This window comes from Rhinolophus hipposideros, assembly GCF_964194185.1.
Source record: "Rhinolophus hipposideros genome assembly, chromosome: 8".
Lineage (NCBI taxonomy): Eukaryota > Metazoa > Chordata > Mammalia > Chiroptera > Rhinolophidae > Rhinolophus > Rhinolophus hipposideros.
Window position 1 is genome coordinate 79115577 of NC_138054.1, and position 13404 is coordinate 79128980.

The following is a 13404-nucleotide window of genomic DNA, read 5'->3' on the forward strand; positions in this document are numbered from 1 at the left end:
TAAAACAGATACAAAACAGTATACTGTATGATTGCATATATATGACATTCTAGAAAAGGCAACTATTGTTACAGAAAGCAAAACAATGGTTGCCAGATGCCAGGATTGGGAGTGCATTTGACAGCAAAGAAACAGAAAACTTATTCAGGTGATGAATATATGTATATCTTAATTGTGCTGGTATTGAACACAATTGCATACATTTGCCAAAATTTAGAATTGTCCATGTAAAACTACTGAATTATATGGTATGTATAATATCTCAATAAAGATAAATTTATAAAATTCAAGGCTTCAGTAGCTCTGTAAGCAAAATCAACAGTAATCACTTAGAGAGTTCCTACTAGAAGCAGTAAGTGCAATGTGCTTGCGACTTAAGGTCATAGACCCTGGTAAATCTCAGCCTCTACCCACAGGATTTCCTAGTCTATCCTGCAGAGAGAACATAAACCAATCAACATAATTAACAAGAATGTGAATTGATCCCTATAAATGGTGTATTTTGCTGTTTCAGGTTCTTGGAAGAACACGCAGTAGAGTTTTTCATGAAACAAGTGGAACATATCACAGAACTTTGCTAAGATGGACAACTCTGCACAAAAAGACCAAGAGCCTGGCAAAAAAAATCCCAGAAATGCTGACAAAGTACATAAAGGTCTAGTGAATTTAATAACATGCTTTTGGGAGGATTTAAAATTTTTTATTTATATCTAAATGTATCCATTTATGTTTATAATTCTCTATTTTTTACTTACCCACATATTTACTATTTCCAGAGCTCTTCGTTCCTTCATGTAGATACAGATTTCCAACTGGTATAATTTATCTTCTGCTGAAGCACTTCCTTTAATGTTTCTTATAGTTCAAATTCACTGGTGATTCATTCTTTCTGCTTTTTAAAAATATACGTATGTTTAAAAGCTTTCATTTTGCTTTTGTCCTTGAAAGATATTTTACTGGGAAGAGGATTCTAGTTTTTTTTCCTTCTCTTACCTTAAAGATGATGTTTTCAACAGTAATCTGATGTCATTCTTATATTTGTTTATTTTTCTCTGCTTGATTTTAAGATTTTCTCTTTATCACTTTTAAAAGCAATTTGATGATTTTATGTACCGTGATGTAGTTTTATTCATGTTTCATTGAGGTTCTTTGGCTTTCTTGGATCTGTAGGTCTATAGTTTTTATCAAATTTAGAAATTTTTTATTTTTTCTTGACATAATTTTTTTATTTCCCCACATCTCTTCTTTGGAGAGTCCAGTTGCATGTATGTTAACCTCCCTGAAGTTGTCATATAGCTCACTGGTACTCCGTATTTTTCAGTTCTTTTTCTCTCTGTGTTTTATTTTAGATAGTTCCTATTTCTATGTCTTCAAGTTTACTAGTCTTTTTTCTGCAGTCTAATCTACTGTTAATCTCATCTAGTATATTTTTTAATCTCAGACATTTTAATTTTTATCTATAGAAATTTGATTTCTATCTTTTTGATATCTCCCATGTCTCTACTTAATATGTTCAATCTTTTCCTAGCTTCTTGAACATATCAAATATATTTAGTTTTGTCACAATGATAATGTTCTTGTAATTCTCTCATCTGTATCATTTCTGAGTTGATTTTGAGTATTTTCTCCTCATTATGGATCATATCTTCTTTCTTCTTTGCATGCCCATTAGTTTTTTTTTTTTTTATTGAATGCCAGATATTTTGAATTTTACCTATTGGGTCTAGATATTTTTGTAGTCCTATCAATTCTTGTGTTTTTTTTCTAAGACGTACTTAAATTACTTGGAAACTGTTTGATCTTTTCAAGTCTTGCTTTTTAGTTTTGTTCTCCGGAAGCAGAGCTATATTTAGTCTAGGGATAATTTTGCCCTATTTCTGAGGCATCCTGGGGACAGAGTCCCAGAGAGCAGTTTCCAGACTCTTGGCCTCATGTGGAAAGGTGCTGGCTCGATTATTAGATGGCCATCAGCTATAATCAGATGGCCATCCACTGTGACTGGGTGGCCATCACCTATTACTAGTTAGCCATTAGCCACTAATATAACTGCCGTGGCTACGCTAGCAAGCGCAGATTGTGACTAGCAAGTGGGGTTAGCAAGCGTGGATAGTGGATTGCGGATTGTGTTGATCCTACTTCCTGTGTCTCGCCCTGTCGCCAGTGAGAGGGGTGCAGAAAGATCCCTCATTGGGGTACTGGCGGATGTTTGCTTTTGTGTTTCGACCAGCCACCATCCAGAATAAAGCGGTATGAACCCTGTACCTGTGGCTCTGTTGTTCCTCTTTGGCCTCACCATATCCTGCGTTCTTGTGGGGGAAACGGGAGCAGAGACCCTGCATTACACACATACTCCACTTTAGTTGCCATGAATTATGAGGTTTTTCCACTCTGACTTGTGGGGACAGGAACTATTCCTGGCCTGGTGTAAGCTTCAGGTATTGTTCATCCTAATTCTTCCAGTTGATTCTTTCCCTAGCCTTGGGTAGCCTTCTCATATGCATGTGCTAATCAATACTCAGAACACTGCTGGAGGGGAACCCGGTGGAATGTCCAGAGCTTTTTCTCTGTGGAGCTCTCTCTTTTCTGGTTCTCTGCTCTGTGAAGTCTAGCCATCTGGTTTTTTTGTGCTCCCAGAGCCATTTCCTCAACTCAGGAAGACCACTAGGCTACACCTGGATTCCTCTTTCCTGTTTTGTGGCCTGGAAATTTCTCTAGTAGGCAGTATACTGTAGGCAATCGTATTGCAAACCTCATTTGTTTTCCCATCTCCAGGGATCCTTTGTTGCTTACTGTTTAGCGTCTTGAAAACCATTGTCTCATATATTTTATCCATTGTTAGCATTTTATTTTTCAATTAGGAGGGCAAATCCAGTCCCATTTTCGTTGGAACTATAAGGTCAGTTACTCAGAGTATTTTTTTTAAATCCTTTTTTTGTTTGTTTTTGGTTCTTATTGAGGATTGCGTTGATACATGCCATTCCACTGCAGGCAGACGACAAAGTGATCTCCTTTTCAGTGAAGGAGAAACCTTTCCTTCCTCTGAGGGGAATGTCTTCCCTTTTACCTTTTATTTTTTTATTTTTTATTTTTATAACCCCCCTTTCTTTACTGACTCCTCTACAAACTCAGTTGTTCTACTGACTTAGGCTTTTAGAATCAAAAGCTAGGAAGACTTGCGTCTTCTGCTTTCTGATTTGCTCTCTAGTTCCCTTAAAGTAAAAATATACAACCATCTACCTGCTTAAATCGGGGGGGAGGGAGAAGGGAGGAAAAGAATAAATATACCATATATCGATATCGCCAAATGTTTTCTAACCAAACATATATTCTGCTTCTTTTCCTTGCTTCAGGCAAATTAGCCCAGGCAAATTAGGCTAGATTGCCCCTTCCCCATTATTGCATTCATTTGTTGAGTCTTTGCTATGGGCCAGTTTCAGGAAGAGGAAACAGCTTAAGCTTGAGCTCATTAGACAAACTGTTCCAACCCCAGGTGTTCCACTTAATGGCTGTGTGATTTGGATGAGTAACTTAACCTCTCTAAGCCTCAGTTTCCTAATCTGTAAAGCTGGTTGGTAATAGTACCTCCTAAGGGGCCCCTGTGGGCATTGGGCTTTCCTCTCCGAAAAGCAATTTCATTTTTTCACAAATTCGGCTACTAAGAAATGGGCCTTAAAGACAGTTTTCATGCACCCTCACCCCCACCCTAACACATCTTTCTTTCTCTTGGCTGTGCTTTTCCCACTTCTGCACGCATTTCCTTCTGAGGGTTAGGACTCAGATGCTGAGATAACGTGGCTCACTGTCATGGATATGTTGTAGTCAGGATGGACCCCCGCCCCAAATTTGCCTGAGATATCAAGACTGATGATACCACACACACACATCAAGAAGATGAGAAAAGGTTGATTTACTCACATAATGGAGCTTTCTGGGGAAAGCAGGGCAGACGTCCTGAACTGGTCCAACACTGGCTTGAGAGAGCAGAAGTTTGGATGGATTGAACTTCTAGCTGGTTCCAAAGGAGGGAGCATCTGGGCCTTGTCATCAGCTCACCCAGACGTGGGACAGAAAAGGAAGAGGGAGGGGTGAGGCTTCAAAGTTGTCAGCAGTCAAACACCGCACACTGGAGTCAAATTCTGTTACCCTCACAGGGTAGAGTTCATAATCAGCCCGCTGTGCAGATGGATGCTGCCATGTTCTCCCACACGTGGTATGTGGGAGAGGGAAAGTGGGGAAGTTTATAGATCACAACACTGATGTATACATTTTTAACGTGATTTTCTATAAATGATCGCTTTCTGCTTTTTAAGCCCGTGTCTGCTCAACGCAGAAAGCTAAACTTATACTCGTCTTGCACAGGGCGCTGAAAAGTAAGAGACGCCCCCGCTCCGGTATTTCTCTGTTTCTATGAATCTTTATAGCACTTTTGCTGATGTGTGTGTGACTCTGGGCCAGGGATGACTGAGGACACCCACTCTGTCCCCAGCCTGGCTTCTCTTCAAGGCGTCTCCAGATGAGACTGTTTTGTGTCCCCTTCCTGCTTGACAGGAACGCCTTCCCTGTCAGATCCTTCCTCTTCCCTGGGACAACTCACTTCCACTATGTGACTAAGTCTCACTAGTTTAAGAGCCGGAGGGGCGGAATCCAATAAATTACCAAGAGGGAAAGAAAGAAAAGTAGGGAATTTTTAAAAATCTGGTTTCTGCTTTATCTCCTGTTAAAGGAAATGTTTCTCTCCTATTCCATGAAAAATAGAACGTTGATATACAGCTCTGTGTTTTCTGCACTTGTTCATTCTTTGTATTGTGCTAATTTTATTGGTGTTGTTTAGGTTTTACTGCTGCGTATCCAACACAATCCTCCATTCCTTTTAAATACCAGTCTTCAATAATTCCAGAATCAGAAAAAAAAGGATTTAATAGTCAAGCCAGGAGATTTTATCATAAAAAGGTAATGACATTGTCTTCTAAGATTCTTTACTTCTTGTCTGAATTTTAGCCTCGTGGGACAGGCTTGTGAGTTGGGCTAGTGCTTCTGTCCCTTTGGCCAGTAGAGGGCAGTGTTATCCAAGGAGCCACAGCAGCTGCAGGGATTAAATCCAGGGCAAAACATGTCGGATTTATGGTGCTACACTGAACTAAGGGGGGAAAAAAAATTAAGAAGCAATGTATTGTTTGTTTCAAAAATCCCACGAGTATAAGTAAAAGGTGAAAAATCTTTTCCTCTTCCTCCCCCAGCCTCATTTCTTATAACATGAAAGGAAATAACAAGACTTTCTTCAAATAACATCAGAGGAAAAATAAGAGTCTAATCAATTTAAAATTACCTTAAAATAATACATTTAAACCCCTGTGTTTTTAGACTTCTTTTAATGATGTGTTATTGCTGTTCCTGTGTTTCCTCCATCCTCACTCTCTCCCCCAAATATTTCTGTGTCTCTTTTCCCCTTCGATCTGGAAAGTTCTGCTTGGCTTCTGACAGGTTCTTAAGCTAAGTTTTGGGGTTTCACCTGCTAAAGGCTCAGGGCTCTGATCTCCTCCTCTCTCACCAGCAGGGAGCTGAAACAACTCGCTGACATTTTTCGAGTTTCCTTTAAAATCTTCATTCCTTTATTCATTTAACCAAGACCTTTAGAATCACATTCTTTTGGAGGAATCATCATCTCAGTCACCTTTTGCTGCATTCTAAAAATGCTTTTCATCTTACCACCTTGCCACGATGGTGGGGAGGGAATGAGGAGATCTAGGTTCTGAATACAGGTGAGTCAGGAAGGAGTTGAGGGGCCTTGGCAAGCCCCTCTGTCCCCCGTCTGGTTCCTTTTTTATAAACAAGAAGCCTGAACTAGAGAACGTTTAAGTTCCTTCCACTTCCATTTTAGGATTCTAAGAAGGCAAATAATAAAGACTATAGTGTGTGTGCATACACACACACACACACACACAGAGACACACACACACTCTCTCACATACATACACACACACACACACACACACACACATATTTTTAATTACTTGTAGGTTTTCCCCAAAGATGATAAATAAGATATTTGCTTAGGAGTTTTCTCTCTTCTCTCTCTAGTTTCTCTATGTTTTAACTGTCCATCTGTCTCTCTGTCTCTTCTTTGTCTGGTTTGCCATTTGTCAATTTGACGGTAATATATTGGCCATCTCTAGGCTATTTGCAGTCCAGCTTCCAATCAAAAGAATAGCAGTACCAATCCTTACTATGGGTAAAATTATTTTTAGACCATATCTCTAGTGGTCAGAATGAGACTAAAAGGAAGGGTTTGTTATCTTACCAGAAGGGGAAACTGGAGGCTTAGAGAAGTCGAACGATCCACCCAAGGTCACACAACCCAGGGTTTGGCACATCAGAAGCCTTACATAAATATTTGCTGAATCAACTTGAAAGAATTAGACCTCAAAACCAGGTCTAGCTCACTCCAAAGCCTCATGCTCTTTCCACACACTGCACCACACCTCCCTTTGTGGCCTGCAAAGCCATACATTTGATCTATGAAAGTCAGAGAGCGTGTTTCTGAAAAGGACTTAGCAAAACAGACCAAGCTCAAGATAGGGGAAGATGTCGAGTAATTTGTGTAAGGCTCCACTCTGCACTGCCTAGTTCTGAGGACGCAAATCCAGAAATAGCCTGCCTTTTGAAGTTAGAAGAATCTTAAACTATTACCTTTCAGAAAATGTTCTGCCGAAGGAACAAGATGGCAGCCAGCCAAAGCTATAGCCAGCGTCAGATATAGAGAGAAATAGCTCAGAAATTTGATTTGTACTTTGCAAATGTGGTTGCGTTGGTTTGACAATGTGAAAATTTTCACCTGAATATTTGAAAGCATCTTGTAAATAAGTATGGAATTTTGTGGAAAGGGCATGGAATCCACAAATCAGGTCCCCTGTATTCTGCCCTGTTACTAGCTGGGTGCCTTTAGTCACTGGACTTTTCTGGGCTTCTCATCTGAAACATCAGTTTTGGATTACATAATTTGGTCAGGTTCTTCAAACTATAAAAACAGGACAAAGTTTTTTTCTTCTTCTATGCTCATTGTTCTCATTGTTCCTGAGGGAAATGGGCATTGAGAAGTTAAGGATCTTGCTTAGCATCACCCAATAATTTAGTGAGGCAATACAAATTAAAAACAGATTTAAAAACTCCGGTGTCTCACCACCCTTCTTAAAACATTACTCGTACCCACCCTGTGCCTGATCTCATGACTTAGTTGTGGCCTCCAATTAAGTCTGTGACCCACTTAGCACGTCTTTCATATGGAGAATGGGTGCCCTTGGAAAGGTACGCTTACCTTCTCAGTCCTACTCTGCAGGGAAACGTCAGGCCTTGTTGCCCAGCTCACATTCTTCATAAGACTCTGACTGCCGGGTACAAGGAACCCTTCACAGAGCTCGGTGTCTGGACGGGCACTTCTGGCTGCTAGAAATGAAGTCTGTTTCCCTGAACATTTTATAGTTATTTACAGAGGTGCTGGTGACTTGCGTACATGAAGAGACGTGCCTGATCTGGACAGAGCATAGCCCAGTAGCCTGATGGATACTTTCTTCCCCCCACCTCCCTGTTTCTGTCCCCACGTCACCGTAGATTATAGCCACTGTTTCCCAACCTGGGTAACACTAAGGACACCCACTTAATGTCTTCGCCATCTCCATTTCCTCTTCTTAAAAATAAGGATGTTATAATAGGTTAGGCCCTTTCCAGAAATTACTGTTCCGTGATCCTAAACCTGATTTGATCCCTCCAGGCTCAAATGAATGAATAATGGTGGCGTATGGGCACCATATCCTCTGGATGGGCACAATTTAGAAATATACATTAATTTCATACATAGCCTGACAGCAGATCTGTCCTTTCAAATGGTAAGAGGGCCAGTGTTTAATTTCTGGAGAAATTGTACAAAGTTAATACTGTTTACTTACTAACTTGATAAGGCACTAAACCAGGGGTATTTTACATGTCAGGGATCTTCGAATGAAAGGAAGCTCAGTTTGCAGAAACCACCACTTTCAAGGGGACACTTATCCCAAGAATGCATGCAGCTGTGCGTCTGAACCACAGGAGGGTCTGCCAGACCTTCTTGCTCTGGAAGCCTCACTTCCCCATATCATTCACCAGCACCCCTTCCAAAGGGGTCTGCAGGACATGTTCCTGGAAATAGCAAACACTCAGCTGGTCACTGATAGCTGGCCAGGCACCCCTCGAAGATGTTTGCATTTATTCATTCATTTAATCCTCATAAAAACCCTGTGAGCTCAGTCCCTTCATTCTTTCCACTTTTCCGATAATGACCCTGAGATACAAAGAGGGTTAAGTAACTTGCACAGCCTGGGTCAGGGAGACCGAGGACAAACCCAGGCAGCAGCTCGTGGTTCCCAGACCCCCTTATCCAGCATCTCGCCTGGGTGGAAGTAGCCACAGCCTTCTCTGAACTCCCAAAGCTGGTCGTATGCCCCTGCCCTCCTTCTGCATGGTGTGATGGTAATGTGTCTGCACTTACCTCCACCTGCCCGGGAACTCCTTGCATGTCAGTTATCACTGTCCTGCCCAGAGCCCCTCCAAAGTGGGTTGAATGAATGAGCCCAACTCAAGTCTGTGCATTTCTCATTGAGTTACAGGAACACATCCCATCCATGTTGCAGTGAGTTACTGCATCTCCTTCATCCCACTCCTAGGACTTGGGAGCTGCTAAACGGCCGTGACTGTAACCTCGTGCCTTAGTACAGGCCCTGACCCACAGTGGGTTTCAAAATATGTTTGTGAAATTGAGTTTTTGGCCTCATTCCACTTGGGATTCAAGGGGCTGCTAATAAGCTGATGCCAGATTTAAGAAAGTGGAGGGCTCAGAAAAAGAGGAGCATGGCACTCTCAGAGGCAAGGCAGACTTTAAAAATGTGGTTTGACTTGTCTTGTCTCCAGCCCATCCAGGCCAGCGATGGGCAGAGACCTGGTCCCCACTTTCATGTGCCAAGGAGGCCAATATTCCAGCTGCCTTTCGTTTCCCCACACCTACTCTTCACCTGGGTGACTAAGAAACACTCTCCTCAAGAGAACTTACTCTAGTTCTCCTGGGTGCTCCCTTCAGGCTCCCAGGGACATTTCATTTGTGACACCCTCCCCAATTCTGAACAAAAAAGTAGTGTTTTCTTGCTTGAAGGACGCTCGCTGCCTCTCCCTATTCTCCTGTGATCAGAGGCATGGAAACTTTGATGCCACACATAAGTGTATGGAGTGAAGGAGAAAGCAGAAAGAAGGAAGGGCGTTCTTATACGGGGCAAATCTCAGAGTCGTAGACAGTTTGAACCAGAAGGGCTTCAGTGGATGGACACGTTGTCCACCACCCTAAGACTAGAGACTTTTGTAAAAGGAAATTGTTCCCTCAGGAACCCCAAATTTCTGTGTGGTTTTGCCAATGGATTAACCACAGGACAGGGCTCTCTTTCCACCAGGCATGTCTTCCTCTTGTTATATACTTCTAGCCTTTAGCAAACTCCTAGTTTTCATTCATCTGCATGCCTGAGAAACAGCAGTTAGCCACCCCCAAAATAGACCAAAACAAGCTGGAACACCTTTGAAGAGTCAAAAAGCAGCTCTCATGTGGTCTTTAGCCAGTGATCCAACAGAGACCACATTTTCCAAGCCAAGAAATGATTTGACAAACCTGAAAGTATTAGTTGGACGGAATCTATGAAATCAGGACTAGAAAATCCAGGCTGTGTGCAGATGTAACTGGCGCCAGGCTGTGGGACATTCAGCCCTCCCGCAACCTGTGGAGATACCTAGGGTGAGGAGGTAAATGCCCTGCTCCCTGTCTTTCCCCTCCTCCTCATTACCTCTCTACACTTGTCCCAAGGTCAAGTGAATGTAGATCTGTGTTCCACCATTAGCACATGAAGAGGCTGTCCGTTTGGGACATGAGTCCTTCTCAAAGTGCATTTCAACCCAAAGTCACCGAGATGTGTGTTGGGTTGGGGATGGGAGTAGGCAGCCCTCACTTGCTCAGTCCCACTCTGAAGCTCTTTTACCCTCAAGGGAAGGTCCTGGCTCCATGGAGACTGTTGTGGGCAATGCAGAGTAGTGATGTCAATGACAGTCACTGGAAGCATCGGCACTGCTGTCACCCCTCCACGTACGAGTATTGATTCATTTCACCCTTACACTGTGAGGCAGGCACAAGGGACAGCAGCTGTAGCATCACCACTGAGCTTTCAGTAGAGCACTCAACAGGCCGTCAGCAGAGCTCACAGAAATGGGTCTCTTCCCCTTTCCCTCCCCACACCGACTTTTGTTTTGTTTGTATAGTTGGTTTTTACCTTCTGGGGTGGTCTCAGCTAAGAAACCAAGGGGTGATGACTTGGATTCTTGTTCTCTGGGTTGTGCTCTGAGAGGCTTCAACGCATCAAAGTCACACAACATTAGTCCCGTGAACTGTTATCCCAGAGGTGAAAGGTCTGGACAGTTTCCTTTAAGAAGCTTAGAAACCTACTGGGTATCATGTGAAGGTACTGAGCACACGGTGTGCTGGTAAACCAGCTCTACCCTCCACAAAGAAAAGCTCTGATTTACAGCATTCGCCAATTTCTGTGGTGTGAATACTCCCACATCTGAATTTTTAACAGTCACTCTCACAAGCTGCCACGGGCCAGCTCCAGCACACTGCTGCTGCCTAGAGGACTCCGTCTCAGACATTCATTCAGAAGAAACAATAGCATTCTCTCCCTCCAGGCTAAGAACGACAGGCCTCATCTTATTTGGCCTGGACTCAAACAAGTTTGCAATGTGGCAGAATTATAACGTGATTCAGGATTGCCAGATTTAGCAAATAAAAACACAGGATTCCTAGTTAATTTAGAATTTCAGATAAAAACAAACAAACAAAAAACCAATGATTTTAGTGTAACTATGTCCCAAATAGCGCATGGAACATGCTTATACTAAAGTAACTTTTTGTTATTTACCTGAAATTACAATTCCACTGGGCAGGGTGGGATGGGTCAGCTGTGCAGGTCTTGTATTTTATCTGGCCACCCTGTCTCCTCAGACACATAGAGGTTCCCAGAAATTGTGAGCTGATGGCGGTGTTGAGAGTGTAGCAATAGACAGGGAGCTGGAGAAGAGTGTCCTCACCATTCACTCTTTAAACCTAGAAGAGTCATGATTACGTTTCCTGCTTCAGCTTTCTCCCAGTTTAGGGACTCTGAAAGTTCAAAGGCACCTGAAGACATTTAACATTTAGTGCAACATCTTTGATTTACAAATGAGGAAACTGGTCTAGAGAGGTGACTGGCTCAAGGCCACCTAGCTCGTAGCAGCACTGGATCCAGAATTCCTGATTCGTAACCGAGTGGACTTCTTTCCCCCTGGTATCATACACATGCTCATTCGAGAGTTAGTTTGGCTTCGTGCTAAAGAGTAGACTCTGTACTCAGACTGCCTGGTTTTAGATTCTGGCTCTGACAGTTCCTAGCTCTGTGGCCTTGGATCCTATCTCTTTTGGCTCTGTCCTCTCATCTTTAAAATGGGGATAAATGAGTTAGTGTATGTGAAGTACTCAGAACAATGGCCAGCGCACAGTGACCACTCAATTATTAAACGCTGGCCCTGCAAAAAATGCCCTAGAAAAACCTCCTCCTTGTTCCTCTCCCTGCAGCCCCTCAAATCTGCACGCACATGCCAGGGTTGTTCTGAACTCTCCACCTGGGGTGCTCGTGCACCACCTGTTTGGGTTGCCTCTCTTGGCTTTCCTCACTCTCCCAGGCAGTCAGTTCCCCTCAGTCCACCAGGGATCACCCCACCTACCGAGCAGGAGTCAGCTCCCCTGCCCCCGCCTGCAAGGCTCAAAGGATTCAGCACTGCATTTAAAATTTGGCACAGAAGAACCTGTTAACAGCACCGATGACCTTACCCTTTATAATAAACCACAATCACTCACTGCTTGGGTCAGATTGAGAAGTCCTTGAAGGCTCTGAGGATACCTTAAGCTTTCTTTCTGCCCCAAGGGAGGAAGTAGGGATGGTGGAAACAGGCTGAATCTGGGTGGCAGAGGTCAGAGAGAAAGCTCTGGAGTCAGGCCACCTGGGTTGAAACCAGGACTCCATCATTTAGTAGTTGTGGACCTGATGTCTCTGGCCGTCACTTTCCTTAAAATGGACCTGATAATGCCCTCATTGCAAAGAGCTTGTATAAACCATACACTTAGCTCTGAATGCAGGTACCACCACTTACAACAGTGAGACCTTACGCAAATTCATCTCCACATGCCTCAGTGTCTCCATCTATTAAATGGGGGCAGTCATTCCTTCCACATTGGAGGATTAAATGAGAGAAACTTTGAAAAGCTCCTAGCACCAAGTAGGCACCTGGTAAACTTTCGAGATAGTGGGGCATACTTATCATTTCATGCTACTGGCTTGGCCAACTTATGTCTACATTTACTTCCCCTTGGTAACTGGCATGGAAAACGAGATGAAAGTCCAATTATCTGCAACAGCAGAAATGAACTTAGAAATCAAACTTTTGTTTATTCCTCTGTAACATACCTGCAGCGTTTAGCACTTGAGCCCCAGGAGCCGGCCTCTTTTTGTCTAAGAGTTAAAAATGGTCTTGTTTGGGATGAAGGTTGTTTTTGTTTCATTTTGCTTTATAAACAGAAACACTCCCTGATTTCTCTTCTGAAAGGCTGAGTAGGAAGCTGAGTCAGGTGGGGTGCGGTTAACGTGAAATTGGTCACCCTTCCCTCACTGTGGGCGTGGTTTACCCAATCCGTGTACACGGATTTACACATCAGCCACACTTACGATCCCATTTTAAGCTCGTTTCTCTAATGGCATGAAACACAAAACAACAGCCACAAAAACAGCATTCTCCTGGAATGCAGTGTGGCATAGTGGAAAGAGCAGGGGCTTGGGGGGTCCCAGACCCGAGTTGGAATTCCAGCCCCAGCACTCAGTAACTGAGAAAAGGACCGGGTAGGTTAGGAGATGCTGGAGCCAGGCTGTCATCTGTGAGGTGGTGGTGGTGCCTTCCTGGCCTAGAGGATTATCAGGAGGCTTAGCGTTAATGGCTGTAAAGCTTGTGGAAAAGCACAATGGAATTGAGTATATCCCGCTGACGCCACACACTCTTCCCTTTTAGGATGATATCCCCGGACCTGGCTTCTACAACGTCATTCACCAATCACCAGTGTCCAACAGTGTCTCGCTGTCTAAGAAAGGGACATGCACTTTCCCCTCCGTGGTAAGAACCCCTTCTCTTGAGTATGGGCATTAACTGATCAGTAATTTCCTTCATTGATTGCATAATCATATATTGGACATATGGTCCCTTTTCTCCAAAGGCTTGTGGTTCTAATTAGGAGAGTAACCACCTCCTCAAATTTCAGGCAGG

At 43.2% G+C, this 13404-nt stretch overlaps 1 protein-coding gene across 7 annotated transcripts in view; it reads left to right on the forward strand.

Annotated features, from left to right (window-relative positions):
- Positions 1 to 13404, forward strand: part of STPG1 (sperm tail PG-rich repeat containing 1) — a gene marked incomplete at its 3' end in the record, with an annotated part of 41536 nt that overhangs the window by 3699 nt on the left and 24433 nt on the right. For 4 of the 7 annotated variants that reach the window (XM_081054915.1, XM_081054913.1, XM_081054914.1 and 1 more), the window contains exons 2-4: positions 515 to 655; positions 4832 to 4950; positions 13153 to 13254. In XM_081054915.1, coding sequence (XP_080911041.1) covers positions 583 to 655; positions 4832 to 4950; positions 13153 to 13254 — 294 coding nt within the window. In that variant the 5' untranslated portion in view covers positions 515 to 582. The remainder of the gene's footprint in view (positions 1 to 514; positions 656 to 4831; positions 4951 to 13152; positions 13255 to 13404) is intronic. The other 3 variants (XM_081054917.1, XM_081054916.1, XM_081054919.1) reach the window with 2 other exon arrangements.